The sequence below is a fragment of the Anoplopoma fimbria genome, chromosome 13, assembly GCF_027596085.1.
Source record: "Anoplopoma fimbria isolate UVic2021 breed Golden Eagle Sablefish chromosome 13, Afim_UVic_2022, whole genome shotgun sequence".
Taxonomy (NCBI): Eukaryota; Metazoa; Chordata; class Actinopteri; order Perciformes; family Anoplopomatidae; genus Anoplopoma; species Anoplopoma fimbria.
Window position 1 is genome coordinate 22140955 of NC_072461.1, and position 21246 is coordinate 22162200.

At 36.6% G+C, this 21246-nt stretch overlaps 2 protein-coding genes across 2 annotated transcripts; one reads left to right on the forward strand and one right to left on the reverse strand.

Annotated features, from left to right (window-relative positions):
* Positions 1–114: 114 nt before the first annotated feature.
* Positions 115–6415, reverse strand: LOC129101188 (flavin reductase (NADPH)-like). Its single transcript, XM_054610866.1, has 5 exons — positions 6386–6415; positions 3213–3356; positions 2165–2366; positions 1476–1640; positions 115–1256 (listed from the first exon to the last, which is right to left on the reverse strand). Exons 1-5 carry the CDS (start codon positions 6392–6394, stop codon positions 1099–1101), a joined length of 678 nt encoding a protein of 225 aa, XP_054466841.1. The 5' UTR covers positions 6395–6415; the 3' UTR covers positions 115–1098.
* A 2523-nt stretch (positions 6416–8938) lies between these two features.
* On the forward strand, positions 8939–19088 carry ppef2a (protein phosphatase with EF-hand domain 2a; the record flags this gene model as incomplete). Its single annotated transcript, XM_054610865.1, has 16 exons — positions 8939–8978; positions 10110–10237; positions 10341–10395; positions 10491–10666; positions 11404–11518; positions 11706–11752; positions 12382–12548; positions 12635–12671; positions 13411–13560; positions 13659–13997; positions 15631–15816; positions 15896–16038; positions 16795–16901; positions 17900–18066; positions 18224–18311; positions 18835–19088. Coding segments are annotated over 16 exons (2199 nt in total), but the record flags the coding sequence as incomplete, so codon positions are not given.
* Between the last annotated feature and the right edge of the window lie 2158 nt (positions 19089–21246).

Below are 21246 nucleotides of genomic sequence, written 5' to 3' on the forward strand. Positions count from 1 at the left end.
CTGGGACCCAAACCCCTCCCCCCAAATAAATGATCATGTTGAACTTGCAGCACAAATTATCCTTTATCAGTTTCATTATTGTAAATTTTATTTAACAGAACTGATACAGTACATATTTGGATGTTAAGTACTCATGTGAATGCATGGTGGGCGGCTGTGGCGTAGTGGAGAGCAAGGTAGTCGATGTGTCCTTGGGCAAGACACTTAACCCCAAGTTGCTCCCGAAGGCTTGCCATCGGTGTGCACTGGATGTTGTATGAATGTTAGTTAGAGTCTGATGGTGGCACCTTGCATGGTAGCCTGTCATCAGTGTGTGAATGATATGTAATATACTACTGATTGTAAGTCGCTTTGGATAAAAGCGTCTGCTAAATGACTGTAATGTAATGTAATGGTGCAACAGTAGCTGTAATTAAAGAGCACATTATGGACGTGCTGTTGGTGTAACGCTGCTCCCATGTGGATTAAATCGTGTACTTCAATCCTGTGTGTAAGTGCTCTGAGCCCTCATGGAGTAATAAGTGGTTACCACTGATGGTAGAAACACCAACATAAATGAATGGAATGAGGTTTTCAAACATATAAAACAAGAATATGTCAAACAGTAGTAAATAAAAACACATTCATCAGACAGATTAGGCTGTATAAGGCGTTTGAACAGTTCTATCCAGTAGAAGATTACAAAGGCAGTAAGTAGACATTTAGTTAAAGGGCCAGTTTAACCAAATTAGCTGTAGTGGTATGTAACATGACGAAAGTTTTTGGCTTGTAAATGAACTGGTTATTCTAATAGTTACAGTGACAACTGTTTGTGGGTTTATCCAGCTTAATGGAAACATAATGTCTGTCTATATTTGTACCTGTAATAATTACATTTTTTGATAATTCACGCACAACATTGACATTTTATCACCTTATGAAGTTGTTTTGGTGAACTTGTTCGCAACAGTTGCTTAGATACAGAGCAACATTTATTTGGAGTTGTATTTCTGGTATAATGATGAATTCAATTCCAATATTTACTTTCTTTTAAGCTCCTTTTAATCAACTCTGTCTGTCTGCTGAAAACAGCGACTGGCTGCAGTGGTTTCTTCTTTCTCATTTGGTAGTGATGGCGACTCCCTTCTTGATCCAGGCGTTGCTGTTGAGTAAAGAGAGCATGAAGCGAGCCACGTCTCCTCTTCCCACTGCGCTGCCTGCAGGGTTTCCACTGCTGGTGGGCACAAAGTATCCCTCATGGGTCAGAAACTCTTGAGCTGTGGAGGACACAATGATGAAAAACTGGGAGTCAGAGGACCTTTTTTTCAAGTTGCTCCTTCAGCTAGTGGAAGGTAGGGGATACACGCCAAATACTCAAGGAATAGCGTTAATTAAAAATGTGTCATCACATAAACACTGCATTAAGTAACGAGAGCACATGCCCATGAGCTTGAGCTCTGTCAAAATTGATCCTGAGGCAGAAGGGCTGCTTTTACCTGAGGCGGACAGGTTCTTTAGACCAGGTGGACGAACCACCGTCCAGTTGATGTCCTCCGTCTTCTCCAGAAACTTCTCCATCTCATGCATGTTGGCGAGAACGCTTCGGATCATCGGTATCAGGAGGAAGCGGATGAGATAAGATGACTGTGCTCCTGAGTTGGCTAACAACACAAATGAAAAAAATAAAACAAGAGTGGAATCCCCATCTTTAATCTCTCACATTTCATGCAATTAAAGAATCAATACAAGAATCTATAAGAACTCAAATTAGTCTGAATTATAAATTGATGCTTTCAGGTGTTTGTTGCATTTAACTAATATAAACAGATGTAAGAGCAGATCCTTAAAAAACACTTATTTCATAGCTATGCAACATTATTTTATAAATTTAAAAGGCATTAATTGTAGTCCTTTACATTAGAAATTCAAAATGAGAAAACGTATTAATATTGTAGAAGTATATTTGGCTCATCCAATGAAAACCAACCATGAAACAGACTTATACAGAATGCTAGCAGCTCTGTGAGGATCTAGTTTCTTTTTAGATGTTTGATCATGTTCTGAGAAATAAAATAAGGAAGAACTCTCCGTAGAAAATTAATTGATATAAAATTATTTGTGACTATTTTCATTATCAGGTCACAAAGGAACCCACAGACGGCATCATCACGTGTACTGCACTTACGCTCAGTGTACCAGGAGGTCATGGTGATGATCCTGTTGACCCGGGCCTCTCGCATGGCGCTGATCACGCTGTTCATGGACAGGGTGTAGCCCGTCACCCCCGAGAAGAAGGAGGCCGGGAAGCCGAGGCAGGACATGACCACATCCTGTCCTGTGAAGTGAGTCTTCAGACTGTCTGCTGAGAAAATATCAGCTTCCACCACCTGAAAAGCAGCAGACAGAGAGACGCTAACGATAAATAATGAGGAGAACTTTACTTCTTTGTTGAGTTTAGATCACATGAAAGAATTTTATATTCATTTATGGACTGCAGACTGATTTTGCTTATTTATTAATTTTAACAGGTGAGGCATTTCAAATTGCAGTATTTATACATGAGGCATTAACATGAAGAATAAATGGTTAGTATGTCTTTCAAAACTCTTCCACTTCCTACCCTTCTGTGACCTTCAGGCACAAGCCCATTGGTTTCTTCTGATGACTAAACCAAAGCCTCCAAGCTTTTTCCACTTAAATCTTAACTGACCAGAAATGATACACAGCTAATAATAACTGAAGAGTGAATTAACATTTTTTCCCATTAATAACGGAATCCTGCTGATAGATTTCTGGTAAAGTGAATGTTTTGTCCATTCAATATCCAGTTGTGCTTTTTGTATTCTTAAAATAAATGTCTATTTTTCTATTAAGATTATTTCTAGCCATTGCTGAGGTGTCAAAGAGTTCAAGTACCTTCCCCCAGATCCCTTATGGTAGTATCTTTACTTGCTTTTAAACAAATACCTGTTGCAACACATTTATCGTTGCAGTGTTGCAATTTAAATCCGCATTGTTATCTGCATTGCTGTATGCACAGTATCACACCCAGATGTTTGTCCTGCAAGAACATTTGTGGCTTCTGTTCAGAAACATATGCAACTTTTACCTCACACAACCTCAGTCGGACACAATAAAAACATTTATCATGTGACATCACACTGACTGAACTTTGAACATGCAGTGAACGGCCGCACGACAAGACAACTAACTCAAAGTGAGTGTCACATTACCTTGAGATTGTCATGATGCACTCCAAGTTTTCCCGGGTTCCTGACGATGGCGGTGACAGTGTGACCCTGCTGCAGCGCCTGGTTGATCAGATACTGTCCAGTCTGCCCAGTGGCTCCCAGCAAGGCGATCTTCATCCTCAGCGTCTGACACACAAACACACACACACATACACACAGAGCTCAGTCAGGAATGAAGCTTATCAATGGACGACGCGTTGAATGCTCTGACACCTCAAACTAACTGCAGTACTAGAACTAAGTTCCCTCCCTGTTTCACAAGTCCGAGTGTAAAAAAACGATTATCATGGTGCAATAAAGAAGCTCTATCTGAGGTATTAAGGTTTGTCTTCTGAAGGATTTTGTGTTTAAAATATAGATGTTACCCTGAATCCTTGTTCATACATTAGTCACAGAAGTGCGTATCTAAAGAGGTTACATAATGTACATGTTTTTTGTAACTCTATTAATTAATAAATTGACAAATAGTTTCAGATCTACAAGAGACCTGCTATCAATCTCACAATGACAAACAAGATTTGAGTTTGAGTAAAAATATTACACAGGAATAAGAACAAAGATGTTTCTATATGTTGATGTTTTCAGTTAAAAACTTCCGTATGATGAGGCAAAAAGAACAAACAGTGAGCGTCTTTGTTGAACCCCAATTAGGACAAATGTATTATTTCTGCAGCCGTGGAGAGGATGACGAGCTTGTTTGGTCAGATGCCCTCTGAAAATCTTAATGAGATACAGCTGACTGAAGCTCAAATGATGTTGGTTAGGAAGTCATTCTATTTCTTGTTAGTTTATACAGTAGCTGCTATGTTCAAGCCAATTCTGGTCAACATTGAGCCACATGTCTTACTGTCACAGCGGCTGTGCTATAATTTGCTTTATGTGTCTTGTGTACATTTTTTATAGTAATTTCCCTTTTTATATCTTATGTGAATTCCTTTGCATTGCCTTGTTGCATTGCTTTAACTTGGTTTAAATTGTTTATATGGAATATAGACTAAAATATGTCATAGCTATTTTGTAATATTGTCAACAATAATTAAGATTATGTAAATCTTTGAACTACTAGTCCATAGTCATTAGGGTATGTGAGTTGTAGAAGCTCTTCAGAACAAACAGTAGTAACACGACTAACGTACATAAGACTAGTACTACACTGAACCTTCCCTAATCTTTAATATAACCAAGGGTCAAATTTATCTTTATATTCAACTACAACCTGTTGCTTTTGCTCTCTTCTTTGCAATTAAAATGCACCCGTTCCCAAAAAAACCCGAAAGAAAACACTTCCAGTTGTGTGATGCTGCAGTGAGGTGAAGAATTATTTGGTGTTAGATTGTTTTTTTAACGACTGCTTTTGCAAAATGTAAAAATATATTTTTTTATTTGTTTATGCTTTTGCAAAATGTAAAAATCTTTTATTTGTTTAATGCTTTTGCAAAATGTAAAAATATATATTTTTTATTTGTTTAATGCTTTTGCAAAATGTAAAAATATTTTTTGTTATTTGTTTAATGCTTTTGCAAAATGTAAAACTATATTTATTTGTTTAATGCTTTTGCAAAATGTAAAAATACATTTTATTTGTTTAATGCTTTTGCTAAATGTAAAAATATATTTTATTTGTTTAATGCTTTTGCTAAATGTAAAAATATTTATTTTTTTGTTTAATGCTTTTTAAAGATTAATGATTATTGAAGATTTGTTTTTTTTTCTTCAAACAAATACTCCCATGGCTCACAACAGCTGTGTGAAATAAATACATACAAAAATGTCACATGTATTATGTGAATAACTAACTGCTTCCTCATATGACCCTCAATCTAACCAGGATGAATCTGTGTTTTTGAGCGACTCAAATACATATTTATATTATCCAACCACGTGAGCAGCATACGTTTTTACACTCCTCATACATTACGACATTTCTGCGTTAATTATTATCCATATAAACGAGAGGACAGGACGAGAAAGCTGCTCGCTAACTAAACAACTTTAGGGCAATATTTTGTCTTCAAATCCCTCATATCTGCCAATGCCGCAGTAGATTATGAAAGCATACATTCATAACTCAATAACCCTCCACAAAGCCTCATTTACAGTGCCAGTGGCGTAAGGTTCCCCTGGTTAGACCAACCAGCATGGAAAACTAATTAGTAAGCATTGAAAATAACAGAACTATCTATGAATATAGAGGATTCCTTTCAATGTGGATCTGCTGACTAACAATGACAAGCTGAGACATGAGTATTTGAATACAGGGACTAACAACTGACTTGAAGTTTAATGCTTTTGCAAAATGTAAAAAAATATTTTTTTATTTGCTTAATGCTTTTGCAAAATGTAAAAATATTTTTTTATTTGTTTAATGCTTTTGCAAAATGTAAAAATATTTTTTTTATTTGTTTATGCTTTTGCAAAATGTAAAAAATATATTTTTTTATTTGTTTAATGCTTTTGCAAAATGTAAAAATATTTTTTTTTATTTGTTTAATGCTTTTGCAAAATGTAAAAATATATATTTTTGATTTGTTTAATGCTTTTGCAAAATGTAAAAATATCTTTATTTGTTTAATGCTTTTGCAAAAATGTAAAAAAAAACGTTTTATTTGTTTAATGCTTTTGCAAAATGTAAAAATATATTTATTTGTTTAATGCTTTTGCAAAATGTAAAAATATATTTATTTGTTTAATGCTTTTGTTTTATTTGTTTAATGCTTTTGCAAAATGTAAAAATATCTTTATTTGTTTAATGCTTTTGCAAAATGTAAAAATATCTTTATTTGTTTAATGCTTTTGCAAAATGTAAAAATATATATTTTTTGTTTAATGCTTTTTAAAGATTAATGATTATTGAAGATTTTTTTTTTTTTCTTCAAACTATACTCCCATGGCTCACAACAGCTGTGTGAAATAAATACATACAAAAATGTCACATGTATTATGTGAATAACTAACTGCTTCCTCAATCTAACCAGGATGAATCTGTGTTTTTGAGCGACTCAAATACATATTTATATTATCCAACCACGTGAGCAGCATACGTTTTTCCACTCCTCATACATTACGACATTTCTGCGTTAATTATTATCCATATAAACGAGAGGACAGGTCATTGCTCGCTAACTAAACAACAAACCACATGTTAGATAACTCACCTCTGCCATACGTCATACGTCACGTTTACGTCCAGTGAGGGAGGCGTTCAAGACCGGTGTGTTGCGTTTGCGTTCAGGTATGTTTGTAAAGCAACAGTTTTCAGAAGTTATGTGTTTTATTTATTTAGAACGGATTTAAGAAATGAGATTATATGAACCTTTGAAGTAAATGTTGAAGTGACTGTAAAATATATAAGACGGTTACAAAATCACCTTTACAGCCACTGCAATATAATTACATCAAAACACATGAAGTACAGAAATAGAAATATTGACTGTAAATCATAAATGTCAACTCATTTGCACATCAATATTTATTATTTTGAATATTTATATACTACACTTCAAGTGATACGGATTCATACTATTTAAGGGCTGTGTATATATGTAAATGAAGATTGTAATAAAGTTATTTTATTAGAACTTTAGCCTAAAATATGTCAAATAGGCAGGTAACTCTATCTGTCACACTTACTCACTTAAAACATACATACAATGTATTACTGAATTCATATGACAATGCTCCATAAGAGTATTGTAAATAAATTACTGTATTGACAACTAGTTAGCTAAAATCACAGTTCTGTCTCTGGATTTCTACCCATATTTAAGTATTCAAATTGCCCGCCAAGTACTTCCTGGAACTACCACAAGTCTATGTGAATCCATTGACCATTAAGCATGTTTCAGATATGCATTCGTAATGGAGTTACTTTTTGTGATTGATTATCACTCTGTATTTGTTTTGTATTGGGGAAAACATTTGAGGTGTCAAAAGAAACAGTAAAAAAGTATAACTGACAACAGAAATGACAAAAATACATTCACAAATAAGTTAAAGATCATAATGAAATAAATTATAGGGCAGTGTTACTTGTTTTGGGGGAGGTATTGTGCTTTTTTTCCAGCCTGCAATGACAGACCTCTAAAATGAGACCATTTCAACACTCAGTGCTGCAAATGAAACATGAAGGTGTCCTCATTCGGTTCATCATTGGGTAAGATGTCAACACAAAGACACCTGACCACACGCGCACACAAACTCCTTTAATTAAATACAGACGCAGGGCTCCCTCTTGTCACCTATGTTTACCTTTGCACTTTGCCATCTTTCTATAAAAAAACAGTCGAGTCGCATCAAGTCATTAGCCCCAGTAATCCACTTGTGGCTCGGTTCCTTGACCAAGCGATCACACCGAGGGACTAAAGATTAAACCTGCTTCAGCACAGACCGAGGGAGCTCCACACATGGGGCCTCTGTGGTGACTTACTGGGTGCTGCTTTCATTCATCCACCGTACGGTACGAGGACCAGTCTGACTGACATCCTGTAGCTCTTGACCTGATCATGGTGGAGGATGAAACAGAACAAATGGCTGTTTAAAATACTCATTGAAACTGAGAGCCAAACAACTTGGCAGCTGGTGACTGGATAGAGGAGGTGACCACGTAAGTAAAATGTTGATTTAAAGATCTCATATTAGAGGGAACTTTTCAGATTTCTTACAGCAGGTAGATAAATTCACTGAAACCCAAAACGAGCAGATAAAGATAGTAAATTAGATTAGACTCAGTTTTCTGATCTTGACTAGGTCAGGATCAAATTTGAAACATGTCCCAGATGGTTCGAATACTTCCATATTGATATATTTTAGTACACTAAAAGGTTTGTCTAGTACAGTTCTGTCTTGTCATAAGCAAGATGAGATTTTGATCACCACTTTGACCTTCTGCTAAATATCTTTACGTGTGACGAAAGCCACCCATCTGTTCCTTTTAAGTAGGTCAAAACCAGCAATAAACTTACATTCAAACACCATTCAAAACAATATATCATGTTCAGATTCAAACAATCAATCTTTTTGGGGGGTTTTGTAAATTGTAAATAAAAATGTAGGCATCATTTGTTTACCTGAAACAACAGATGGATATTTAAAAATAGTTAATTCTTCTATTCAATAAAAAAAGAACTTCTATGAATAAGATATTTGCTGCTTTCTCAGTTTCATAGGTTGCTTAGTGTAAGCTTTCATAGAATCAAGATGAAAACGGTCCTGTGCTCCGGGATTGAGGCCAATCACAGAGATGAGGAGTGAACCAGCAGATAACGAGATTAAAAGGTCAAATCGTCCTTCAGCTTCAGCTCCCCCACTGCTCACAAGCTACAGCTCAACCTTCTGCTCTGTGAATGAATGGATTTCTCAGAGGCCATGTCTGCAGCAGAGTTATTTTAAGAAGTGTGTGGCGAGTCTGAAAACGTAGACGTATAATCAGATTTGAGACACCAACAGTCATGTATCCCTTTTAGAGAGCAGTAAATGGATTCATTGTGTTGTACTTAAATAATACAGTTTATTACATGCTCATACGTTTAATCTATTAACTTTTATCTGATGTGATGATTGTTTGGTGCTCTGAACAGGAACAGTCATGGGATGTGGCGTCTCAAAATCCGAGTTCAACAAAAGCTCCGGAAAAGGTAACCATGATCACAGACTGATACACCTGTTTAGAAACCCATCTCTGATTTATGGTGTATTAATGCATCTGTATTTCTTTTCGTCTTTCTGCTCTGCCTCATGCAGCCGTCAAATGTAAGCCACACACGTCTTACCTTGTGTGTTGTGTTGTTGGTGTTTGCCAGATGTTGAATGTGTATTCAAACCACACATATCTGGGTCAGAGCAGGGGGAGGAAAAAACAAATGTCCAACTTAAGCAGTAAAGACTGTTTTAGATATTTTACTCAAGTGGACCCGAAAACAAACTAAAGACAAAATTTACTACAAGCACTGCCACATTTGGGAAAGAGAAACATCTTGCAATGCCTACAAGGTTTATAAAACCGACTGGAAAACTACATTCATTTACTTGAAATAGAAGAATGAAAAAAAAAAATGATGTCAAGAAGAGTGTAGAAAGTGGATCCAGACGCATGACAATGAAAGCAACAGAAACTCTTAATAATAATCTGTATTCATGGTTCAAACTGAAAAACACACAACAAAAAACTGATATTTTGAGCCCTTAATGAACCCTTTCCGTAAGGCTGCATTTCTACAGACTTTGCCCAAGGGAATTACCCACAATTCATAGCACTAAACACAGGGTTACCAGCATGGAGACGTAAAAAAATAAAAAAGGGAAACAAAGAGGACCGGACATGAATTTGCAGCCTGGCAAATTAAATTTACTCAGACACATTAAGGATTAAAGATGGAACATGAAAACACTTGAAATTTGATCAATGGAAGCAGATATTGTATTACACAGATTTATTCATCCAACATTTCATTGAAATTCATTTGAGAAAAACAAGTAAATCATTTATTTGAAATGACCTCTCATCTTGTGATTGAGTGAATATTTTGTCATTGTTGACATGTATAACAACATGGCAGATGTAGGCAATATCATATAAAATCATTAAATTTATGTTCCAAATATCAGAAAATGTCTCATTTCAAAAACCAAAACAATAGAACTTTTTTAGTCAGGATTTTCTTTGAATCAATTATTCAAACTACACATTTTTTTGAAACGATTGCATAATGTGATCATGTCATTGCAGTACGATTCCACTGAAAGTTATAAAGTTATATTTCCACTCAGAAAAATCTTGCATTTTTTCTGCTGTTGTGTGTTGACTGTGAAGAATTCAATAATCTGGTGTCACCGTCTCTGCAGTATTTTACTATTATTGATCACCCATTGTATTTGTTTCAGCTATAAGATCTGCCGTCCTGATTCAGCGATGGTACCGTCAGTACGTCGCCCGCACAGAGATGAGACGGAGGTACACCTGGCACATCTTCCAGTCCATCGAATACTCTGGAGAACAGGCTCAGATAAAGGTGAGAAACTACAAACAGAGGATCCAGTATCGGTTCTGCATGTTTGCTTTAAAGTAATAATAAAAAAAAAGAACATCAACTTTCACGCCTCCTCTCTTTGCAGCTTTATAACTTCCTCGGCTACCTAATGGACAATTTCACACCTGCAAGCAATGAACGTAAGATTTCACGTTTCAACTGATAAACTATATAGAGAATCAAGAATTTTCCTGACTCTCCAGGTTTGAGCTGTCTTCTTGTCTTTCCTCTCCAGGGAATTTGATCTCGCACATCTTCAGAGAGAACGAGGTCTGTCGGGACGCAGAGTGGGAGAGGTACTTCTGCTACAAGAACATCGAGGTGCCGGAGATCTACTCGGGACCTCACCTCACCTTCCCTCTGACGGTGGAGCAGGCGGTCGGGCTGGTGGAGGCCTTCAGGAACAAGAAGGTGGGTTCACACATGGCTTTAGAGCCCAGCCTTTAAAAGCTGATGGTTTAGTATCACTGCACGAGATAGATGCTCCTTTCTGATATTCACTCGACTGACAGAAATAAACAGAACCAGCATTTTAAATTCTGATATATTGCTTAAATCTGACAAAAACACAAAGGCAGATATTTGTTTTAAATGAAAATATTTTAACTTTGAATTGAGTTTCAAAAGCAGAATAGTAAGATATTAACCCTGCAGATAAAAAATAAATGTTCTCCACTCAGGCAGCTTATATTTGCAGTGTGGATGAAGGAGGTTTTAGGTCCAAAACACATATTATTTGCGTTAATATGTACTGTAATTTATCTGCATGAGGAAGTACTTATGTACATGAAACAGACCTCTATATTTATGTTTATGAGCTAAAGAAGGAGTCTTTGTTGTCTCTTCAACAAGGTTTCTTTTGGTGATGAGTAGAATTTCTAAAAGAATCAAATCAACAGTATCTTTGGGAAATCAAATCAAATTTCCGACATTTTCTTTCTTATTTACTTATATTTTGCCTTTGAGTATATTGAAAAACAATCTTAAAACAAAAATTCATCATTATTTAAATGTTTTTTTCAAGTTAAGTCAAGAAAAAAGAGGACACAAAAGCATCTGTGCATTAATCACAAAATCACAGCAGTTATAGTACGACGACCTGCTCATGTGTCATAAACTGTCTTGCTGATAAGTTTCTCTCCCAGCAGCAGCTGCACTCACGCTACGTCCTCCAGCTGCTGCTTGAGACGTGGAAGCAGCTCCGGATGTTGCCAAATATCAACCGTATCTCCACCTGCCACAGCAAAGAAATCACTATTTGTGGTGAGCGAGATAATTGCCTGATTCAGTCAATTCTATCATTTTTGCAGAATGCCAGAAGTTTTTTGGTTTCATCTTTAAAATTGTTAATATTTGCTCTTTTTTTTTTTTAAATCTCCTGTTATTGTAAACTGACATTTTTTTCTGTTTGTTGTTGTTAATTAATTTACACTTCTCTTCTTCATTACAGGTGATTTACACGGACAACTAGAAGACCTGCTGCTGATTTTCTACAAGGTCTAGAATTCATCTTCTTAAATTTTAAACTTTCACAAATGCTGAAATAACTGAACGTGTGATTTTTTCAAGCTTATGAGCTGTAATTATTCATTTTAAAGAGGCGTCCACAGACAGACATTTTTAATGGAATTGTTTAAATGCTCTTATTTTATTATTTTAATCAAATACTTTCCTCTTGTACTTCCAGGCCATGAAGTAAATCAGTAGTTCTGCAACTCAATACATTAATCCGTTTATTAATTTGTGATAAAACTATTGATTGTTTAGTCCACGAAATGTCAAATGAGTAGTATTGTCCAACCCAAACTCTAAAAACTTTGATGTGAAAATTTCACATGCTATTTAATGCTTAAACAACTTTTAACCAATTAGCAAAATTGGTGCTGATTAAGTGTGTTTTAATATACTACTACTCAAAAATCAACTTATTGTTTCTTTATTTAAATTTAGATTTTGGTTAAAACGAAGATGTTTTTCTGCAACATGCTGCATTTTTCTACTTTTACAAATCAGTTATTAGGTGAAGCAGGATCGGTGCTTCCACTCTCTGTGCTGTGACTTCTCATTTGTTTACGTTTAGATTACAGAATGAGCCTTTAACACGGCTTTACCTGTTTACACTACAGAATGACATGCCGTCCTTGGAGAAGCCCTACGTGTTTAATGGGGACTTCGTAGACCGAGGCAAAGACTCCATTGAGATCCTCATCATCCTGTTTTCATTCCTGCTCGTTTATCCAAGTGAAGTCTACCTCAACAGAGGGAACCACGAGGACCACATGGTCAACCTGAGGTAGAACTAAATCCAACTGGAGGGACAGTGAAGCTAAAAAAAAAGGTACATTTCTAACCGTTCTCTTGTTTCTCTGACTGATGTAGGTACGGCTTCACAAAGGAGGTGTTGACTAAATACAAGGTGGGTACTATATCACCATACAAACCCAGTAACACTCCTTTTCTTTGTGTTTACTGCTCGATGTTAACTCCTCATCCCTGCTTATCAAACTAAGGAGCACAGACAAAAATCCCTTCTATCTTTGTAGCAGCAAATTTTGATTGGTTTCAGTCACCCGCGCCCACACATTCCCAGTAAAACTTGATATAGGCCAGATACCCTCCCAGTATTATACTGGTCACTCCTGCTCACAGCTAAGATATTTTATTTCATTAAATCAGATGACTGCACATCTGACTCTGTTTGCTTCTGATGAGTCAGGTCGGTTGAGGTGGTGCAAAGATGTTTTAGATTTAGATTTACTGTCTTTTGTTTAGATAGAAGGAAGTTGGAATTCCTGCTACATTATCAGCAATAATTAGATTGAAATATAAACATTTGTCAGGCATCAAACTCTCAATCTGAAACATCTTTATATTTGAGTTGCCAGGACTTGATAAAAACATCCCAAAAATGAGACAAAACAAATAGAATAAAACTACAAAAACTACAATTTGGAGGCCTGGGCTCCAGATTGAAAGTCTGATATAATACAATATATGATTTTATACTGTGATGGCAGTTTAAATGTGGACATTTTTGTCCTTAAGTGTCAGTATTTGGTTACACAGTCTGTAATAGACTTATCATAGGAGCTAAGATTCAAATAAAAATAACACCCATGGTAAAATGTATTTAGCTATTTCCTGTTTGTCTTCAGATGCACGGCAAACGGATCCTGAAGCTGCTGCAGAAGATTTTCAGCTGGTTGCCCTTAGCAACGGTGATCGACCAGAAGGTGCTGGTACTCCACGGCGGGATCTCCGACACCACTGACCTCAGTGTCCTCGCCAGAGTGGACAGACACAATGTGAGCTGTCAAACACAGACATGTTCATTTGAGTTTTTTGTATCAATTACTTTGAAAGTCCCTGACATCTCTGCTCTTTCTCTGGGTTTTTTTTACAGTATGTTTCAGCACTGAGGCCTCCAAAGAAGAGACACCAGAGCTCAGCAGGGATGTCCATCGACTCGGACATGGACGAGGACCTCTGGTCCCCCAACAAGGCGTTCCAGCGTCGGAACTCCCTCACGTTTCTCAAACCCATCAACCGCGACAGCTTCCAGAACCGCTCACTGCAGGACTTCTCAGCCCGGCTCAAAGTGAACACTGTAGACGAGGTGGAGGTCAGCAAAAGGAGACGGTCCATTCTAAACCCGGCAACCGGCAGACTTGAAAATGAGACGACCTCCTCTGGGTCCCCCAACTCTGTCAACAGTCTAACTGTGATTGACGAGTGGAAACAGGTGATGGATGTTTGCTCACATGCTTATTCTATTCTTTTTAATTTGTTGACGATGAACCCAACTGATCCACGAGAAGTGCCACATGAGTGCTGGTCTTTGCATTTATCCTAACTTCAAAGTGCACATGATACATCTTATTTGAAAAAAAGAGCGTCTTTAGTTGTGAACTGTGACAAATTCTCCAGTGAGACAGAATATTTATAGTGGTATAGTAACTGGCGGGATTTAAATCATTGTCAATTTTTGTTACATATATTGTTAAATAGTTGCATACAATATGATTGAGGATGTGATCGAAAAGGGTTACAAAGGGCTTTTTATTATATCTCAACTTTAAAGGGCGTTATTCCTTATTATATACATTAAGCCAAAAAATTAAAAGCTAATAAAAGAAAGATAAACGATTATAGATACTCAGAAAATAATGTATTTCATCAGTGCATTCTCCACTTTCATTTGTATTTTAAAAGCAATTGTTGATTCTATCCTCTGCAAGTAAATTAGATAAAATTACTTTGAGATAATGTGCCAAGGCTGAAATCTCAATGACTGTTTCCAAGGTCCAGAATACCTTTTTCATGCTCTACTACATTATATATGATTCTTCTTAATGCCTGTTTCATACACTCAACACTTACACTATAAAAATACACTCAGGTACAGCACATGTGAGATCATTATTTAGTGACTTATTCATGCACAAGAAAACTTTGTTCTGACCAGAGGGTGTGGCCTTTTGTACTCGCTCTGCTCAAATCAGTCACAGTATAATGAACGCTACGTCAGTGAGGAAACCTCACCTGCTGCGTATTGTTGCCAGATTGTGCTTTAACATGCTGTAATCCACCGCGTCATTAATCCCGCTGTCGTGAGTTTACCACCGTCACTGTCTTAAGTACAGGCTGTAGACGTCCATGGTCACATTTGACTGTGGTACCTCGTGCTTGTTCACGTCCTATCGTGCTAAATCGTTGTAAACAACTCAGGGTAAAGTCTGAATTGTAAAGTGATGAATTATAAAGTGATGCTCTCCAGTGTTCGTACACATATAATATAAAATATAACATATATACAGTGCCAGTCAAAAGTTTGGACACACCTTCTCATTCAACTACTTTGAAGAATCTAAAATCTAAAACATATTCTGGTTTGTTGAGCATTTGTTTGTTTACCACATAATTCCATATGTGTTCCTTCATAGTTTGGATGTCTTCAATATTAATCTACAATGTAGAAAAAAATAAAAATAAAGGAAAACCATTGAATGAGAAGGTGTGTCCAAACTTTTGACTGGTACTATATATATAAAAAAAATCAAAAGATGTTATTCTATAACTTTAAAAGGCTTCAATTTTAGCACTTTAAGATTGTAATTCAGAATTACAGATTACAGAAGTATTTAAAATAGCTGTTCTGGAGTTTTCAATTACATGATCTTCCTCAGCAGACAGAGTTTGCCATTGTAGATGTTCAAAATATGAACATCTACAATGGCAAACTCTGTCTTTTTTGAGTACTTTTAAGGACTTTTAATAAATGTTTTTTAAAAGTTTAGTTAATTAATTTTGTGCGCCCGAAAATCTAAATGTTTGAAGTTAAACCTCTCCCTCCTGTCTTTCTCGTATGTCTACAGATCCTGGACCTGCTGTGGAGCGACCCGATGAGCCAGGACGGCTGCATGCCCAACGAGGTGCGGGGCGGAGGATGCTACTGGGGCCCCGACGTCACCGAGGACTTCCTGAACAGACACAACCTGCAACTCATCATCCGCTCCCACGAGTGTAAACAGGAAGGTTACGAGTTCTGTCACAACCGTAAGGTGAGCTCAGACACCAACGGCCCAGAGATGCTCGTATACTTTCACTAAAACATTAAAGCTTTCTTTTTATTTCACTCAGGTCCTCACTTTGTTCTCCGCCTCCAATTACTACGAGGTGGGAAGCAACAGGGGGGCCTACGTGAAGTTGGGTCCAGACCTTGTGCCTTATTTAGTCCAATACCAGGCCAGCAGCATGATCAGAGAGCTCACCGTGAGACAAAGGTACAGAACAACTACCAGAAAAGATTCATCAATGTGAATCATTCCACTGGGGCTGCAGATAGTTCATCTGTTTATCAATTTATTGTCTAAATAATGTCAGAGAACAGTATAAGAAGGCCTGTTATACTTTTCCAGAGCTGAAGGCAACAAACAGATCAAAATTCTACATATTTGCAATGTTCAATTATAAAAAATATAAAAAAATAGCAAATCTTTGCACGCAAGATTTAAAATCTCCAAAAAAAAGGAGTGCGACATCCTGGTATATATGCTTATTTGCTTTTTTACCAAGTCAGTTTAGAAGATTGATGTCTATTGTTTGTCCGTTAAGTATAAAGCTACAGCTGGCAGATTAGTTTAGTTTAGCTAAATATTGGAACCAGCTACCTTGGCTCTGTACAAAGGTAATACAATTAACCTACAAGCAGCATTTAATCTCATTATTAAACAGTTTATATCTTGTTTGTTTACCTGTTTTGTTTACCTTTGGACAGAGCTAGTTTTTGTGCTAAGCTAAACTAAACATTTTCCGGGTGTGGCTTCATTGTTTAACATATTCAGACTTGATTATTGATCTTTTAGTGTAACTCTTGGCAAAAACAGTAAAGTAAGAACTTTTACATGAGAGACTAATTTCCCAGACACATTGTCTAATAGCAAAGCACCATTTTTGTATTTTTAGATTCTGTAAAATAAAACTGTTCTGCCTTTAATTCTGTTTATTGTCTGTTATATTTGTTCTTTTATTGTCTGCAGTGTCGGGCGATCCGAGCGCTCAGCTCTCAAAGTCCTGCGGGAGCAGGTGTTTGCGCACAAATCTGACCTCATCTGTGCCTTCAAAAAGTACGACAGCAACAATACAGGTGTGTAGTGTGACTATCAGGAACCAGATCAGTTCAGTTCAGGATCAGGTGCTACTTTATTCTGTTACAAATCTCTTGTGTACTTCCCCTTGTAGTTCTGAAAGAAAGGGAGAAATTTGAGCTCCCAATTTTTAATCCCTATTCAGATAAAAAAAAACGTGGGAAGACCAAAAGTCCATCCAGGAACAATTGACAGTTTCACAGAAACTGTTCAGGGATTTACTTTTATTCAGCCAACACCCTTGTTTCTCAATTGCATACTAAAGTAATTAAAGAAAGAATGCAATTTAAAGCCCGTCACTTTTAGGTTTTTTTTTTACAAAATATTTACTTATATTTTAACTTGGAAGGGAAACAAATCAACTCTGAAAAAATATTCTTTTATGTGCTTTAAATTTCATTTTGGACCTTACTAAATAGTTTTTATATGCATCTCTAGCAGCTGATTGAGTTGCTTGTCTGTAATGAAAGGGGGAAGTCTTGAAGTTAAAATGAGACGTGTTCGTCAACATGGTATATTTGGTGTATTTTTTGATCATAGAAAAGATAGAAGAATCAAACCTGTTTATCTTCTCACAGAGTGAGGGTTGATTTATTAAAAAAAGACGACCTGATGCTTTGGATACGAGTCTGACAGATTTTTTAGGGTTATTCTGTTATCAATGTTTTAGATTTTTTTAAATCTGATGATGATATCCAGCATTATATAAAAAATAAATACAACACATAATAAACACATAAACATTTTTTAAAGCATCCCTTAAATATGGTTACCGTTGAAAAATAAACTTGTCATAACTTTTTATAAAGACACAGTTTCTAAATTACCAAGAAGATATTGTCGTTTTTTTCTGTGCTAAAATCACTTATTTTAATCATTAAGATGAAATATGTGCCAATATTTATATATTTTTCACTGACCTGATTAGAAGACGATGCAGCATAAGGTGAAAATTTGGCTGAAATCAGATGACGGGTATCATATCCTCTTCCGTCAGGTCGCCTGCGTCTGAACGACTGGGCCTCTGCAGTGGAGAGTGTGATGCACCTCGGTCTCCCCTGGAGGATGATGCGCTCTCAGCTGGTCACCGCCAAGACCATCGACGGCATGATCGACTACCACGAGTGGTTCAATGACCTCGCCATCAAAGGACCCAACGCGGATGTGAGTTACCCGGCTGTAGATACATGGAGGTCACAGAAATGATAGTGTCTGATTTAAGGATATTGTATATGCATATATTTTGCTGAATCAGACACACTGATCTAAACACACTTAAATAGTGTTTGCATAAAAATGAAATCACTCTGTTTTCTTGCAGCACATTGACCAGAGTCTGCTTGAGACTTTGTATCGTCACCGCTCCACCTTGGAGACCATCTTCAGAATTGTAGACACCGACAACTCAGGTAAAAGATTTAATTAACCACTGAAACTACTTACATGTATATACATGTGTACTGTAGACATATATTCACACTACTGACTTCAGCATATTTTGTTGTTCTCTCCCTTAAAACGTCACTCTACCATGCGTTTCCACAATTCTATTCATACACCGAGGGGAAAGAATGTGTTGGTCAACACATCAATGACATTACAGTACTGACTCACAGAGACAATCCAATGAGAGACAGTCTGCTTCAGTGGAGGTGTAAAGTGTGTCAGGGCTCTGTTAAGTGTTTATGTATCCAGCTAGAGACATTTATAGAGTTCAGCCTCTGTTAATCTGTTGCACACAGGCTACCTAAGGTTACGGCCATCCTAAAGGAGCTAAAACGAGGATTAACCCACTGATCTACTGGCCTCCCCATCCCCCACATCTAACCACACCTTTTTCCTCTCTCAGCATATGCCTGTTCATAAAATCTTTAATCTCTTCTTTTCTACCTTGCATCTTTAAACTTTAACCATCCTCTTCCTCAACCCCAGGCTTCATCACCATCGAGGACTTCCGGCAGACCTGGAAGCTGCTGAGCGTCTACCTAAAGATGGAGATCACCGACGAGACCATCTCCGACCTGGTCGTCACCATCGACAGCAACCAGGACGGCAGCATCGACATTGATGAGTTCATGGAGGCCTTCCGACTCACGGACAAGAAGAGCCGGCTGGAGCGAGGACGCAGCATGTTCATGGGGACGGCCACGGACCTCACAAAGCTGGAGGGAGACCCAAACATTTGAGCAGAGACAGAGAGAGACTGAAAACACAGAGAGTGACTTCATCTCAGAGTCCTCGCCAGGCAGCAGAGAGGGGAGGGAGGGAGGGAGGGAGGGAGGGGGGGAGGTGAAGCCAACGCAATCTGCTTCAATGACGCACTTTGAGACGTAGGATGCTGCTGAGCAACAGCCGTGTAGATCACATGGGATTAGAGAGAGGATAGAGTTCAGGGTCTATGACAGCAAATGTCAACTCAATTAAGTTAGATTCGTTAAAACTGTTGCAAAGGCAAAATCCAAAAACACAGAATAAGAAAGCATCATATTTAGGCTACATTATTATTATTGTTATTATTGTTTCGATCAATTGATTGTTATCACATCAAAATCCATTAATATCAATAGCTTCAGTACAGAGAAAGAGAGAGATACATAATACATATTCAAGTAATATTGCAACAATATCAAAAAGCAGTTGTTAATCACATGGAAAGAAAAATATTGCACGTTACAAAAAGCCGCCAGTCATATTTTCATATCAATTGATCAATTTATCATTTGGCGACTATAACATCGAAAAAATTCAATTTTCTAGATCCAAAGGTGATGTCTTGCTTTGTCCGACTAGAAAACCAAAACCTAAAAAATATAAAATTTACTATAATGTAAAGACAACAAAAAAGAGCAAATGCTCCCATTTGACAAACTTGAGAAAAATTACTCAAAATTGAATCTACAATTAACTTATTAATTCATTATTAAGAAACATAATTCGCCAAATAGTTGTCCAGATAATGTTGGAAAATTGTAAAAATGCCAATAAGAGGCGTTTCTCAGATGCGTCTTTAATCCAAAATGCATCCATAGTCAGTGTATAATGTTAAAAAACTATAAAACCCTCAAATCCTACCATTTTGATAACAGGAAACAGTGAATGTACCATTTTTCCTTGAAAAAATAATGATTATTTTTCTATGGATTCACTAATTCTTTCACTGTGCAGGTGTTGCTCTTTTCATGCTAATTTACAGCTTTTACTTCATGCGATGTGTACTCCTCTTAGAGACTTTATAGATACCAGAAACTAAGCAAAAAATTACATTATATGATAAAACAAGCAATAATTGTGCAGCTCTTTATCTGCACTCAATTAAATAAAACTTAAGTGTTGCTGGTGCCTTAGCAGTAGAAGCATTTTAACTTCTACAGAAGAGGTTAAAGCTGCACTGATGATGTTTTGTATCAGTGCCAAATGCCAACGTTGTACTCAGGTCCCCTCCTCGTCTCATGTGGGATTCGACCCTCACCTTGTCCAGAACAGCGAATTCATGCTTTTATATATTTGACTTTTAGGATGTGTGTCTACCTCCAAATTGTTGCTTCAAAGCCCAGATAGGGATACTTTGATATTTTCAGAGATATGTTTTATCGCTTTCTTGCCAAGCGTTATGTTTCTCTGCTGGAGCCAGGAGACGGTTAGCTTAGCATAAAGACTGTTATCAATCTTTGTATCTTTGTATGGTCAAGAATGCAAATAATAACCAAAATGTTGAACTATTTCTTTAAGATATGGAGACATGATGTTTTAGTTTGTTTTTATTGTTAAATATTCAGTTTCCATTGTTAGATAAAGTTCCTGTATTGTTTAAGATTAGTATAACTAAACCAAAAGAGAGATGAGGAAGTCAGTGTGAATATGTGTAAAGTTTTGTTGTATGTAAAATGTAAATGTTATTGTATGTGTTTTTTTTTTTTTTTGGAATGCTGACCATGTAAAACTTTTACTGTAAATACATCTAATTCAAATTTGTAGCATTTATTTGTGTTTGTGTCTCTGTTTCAGGTAAGTGAGGTTTAAATACAATTTAAAGAGCCATAACTAATCTAAAAGTGGTATATTAGAGAAAATTAGTGATACAAGTTTTTGAAGTATATACCCTTGTCAGTAGGTAATGCTTAGTTCTAAAAGGTCTACAGTTTCTTTGGAAGTTTTCTGGAAATACTTTACTATGTAATTTAATATATCTTATATAACTTAGTGATCTAAAAAATTAAAAATAATTTGTTGTTGTTAGCTACAGGCATTCATGTGCTTTTTATGTCCCCTATGTCACACATGCTTTTGTTAACGATACATGCATACAGTTAGCATCTATTTATTTATAATTTATTTATTAAGTTT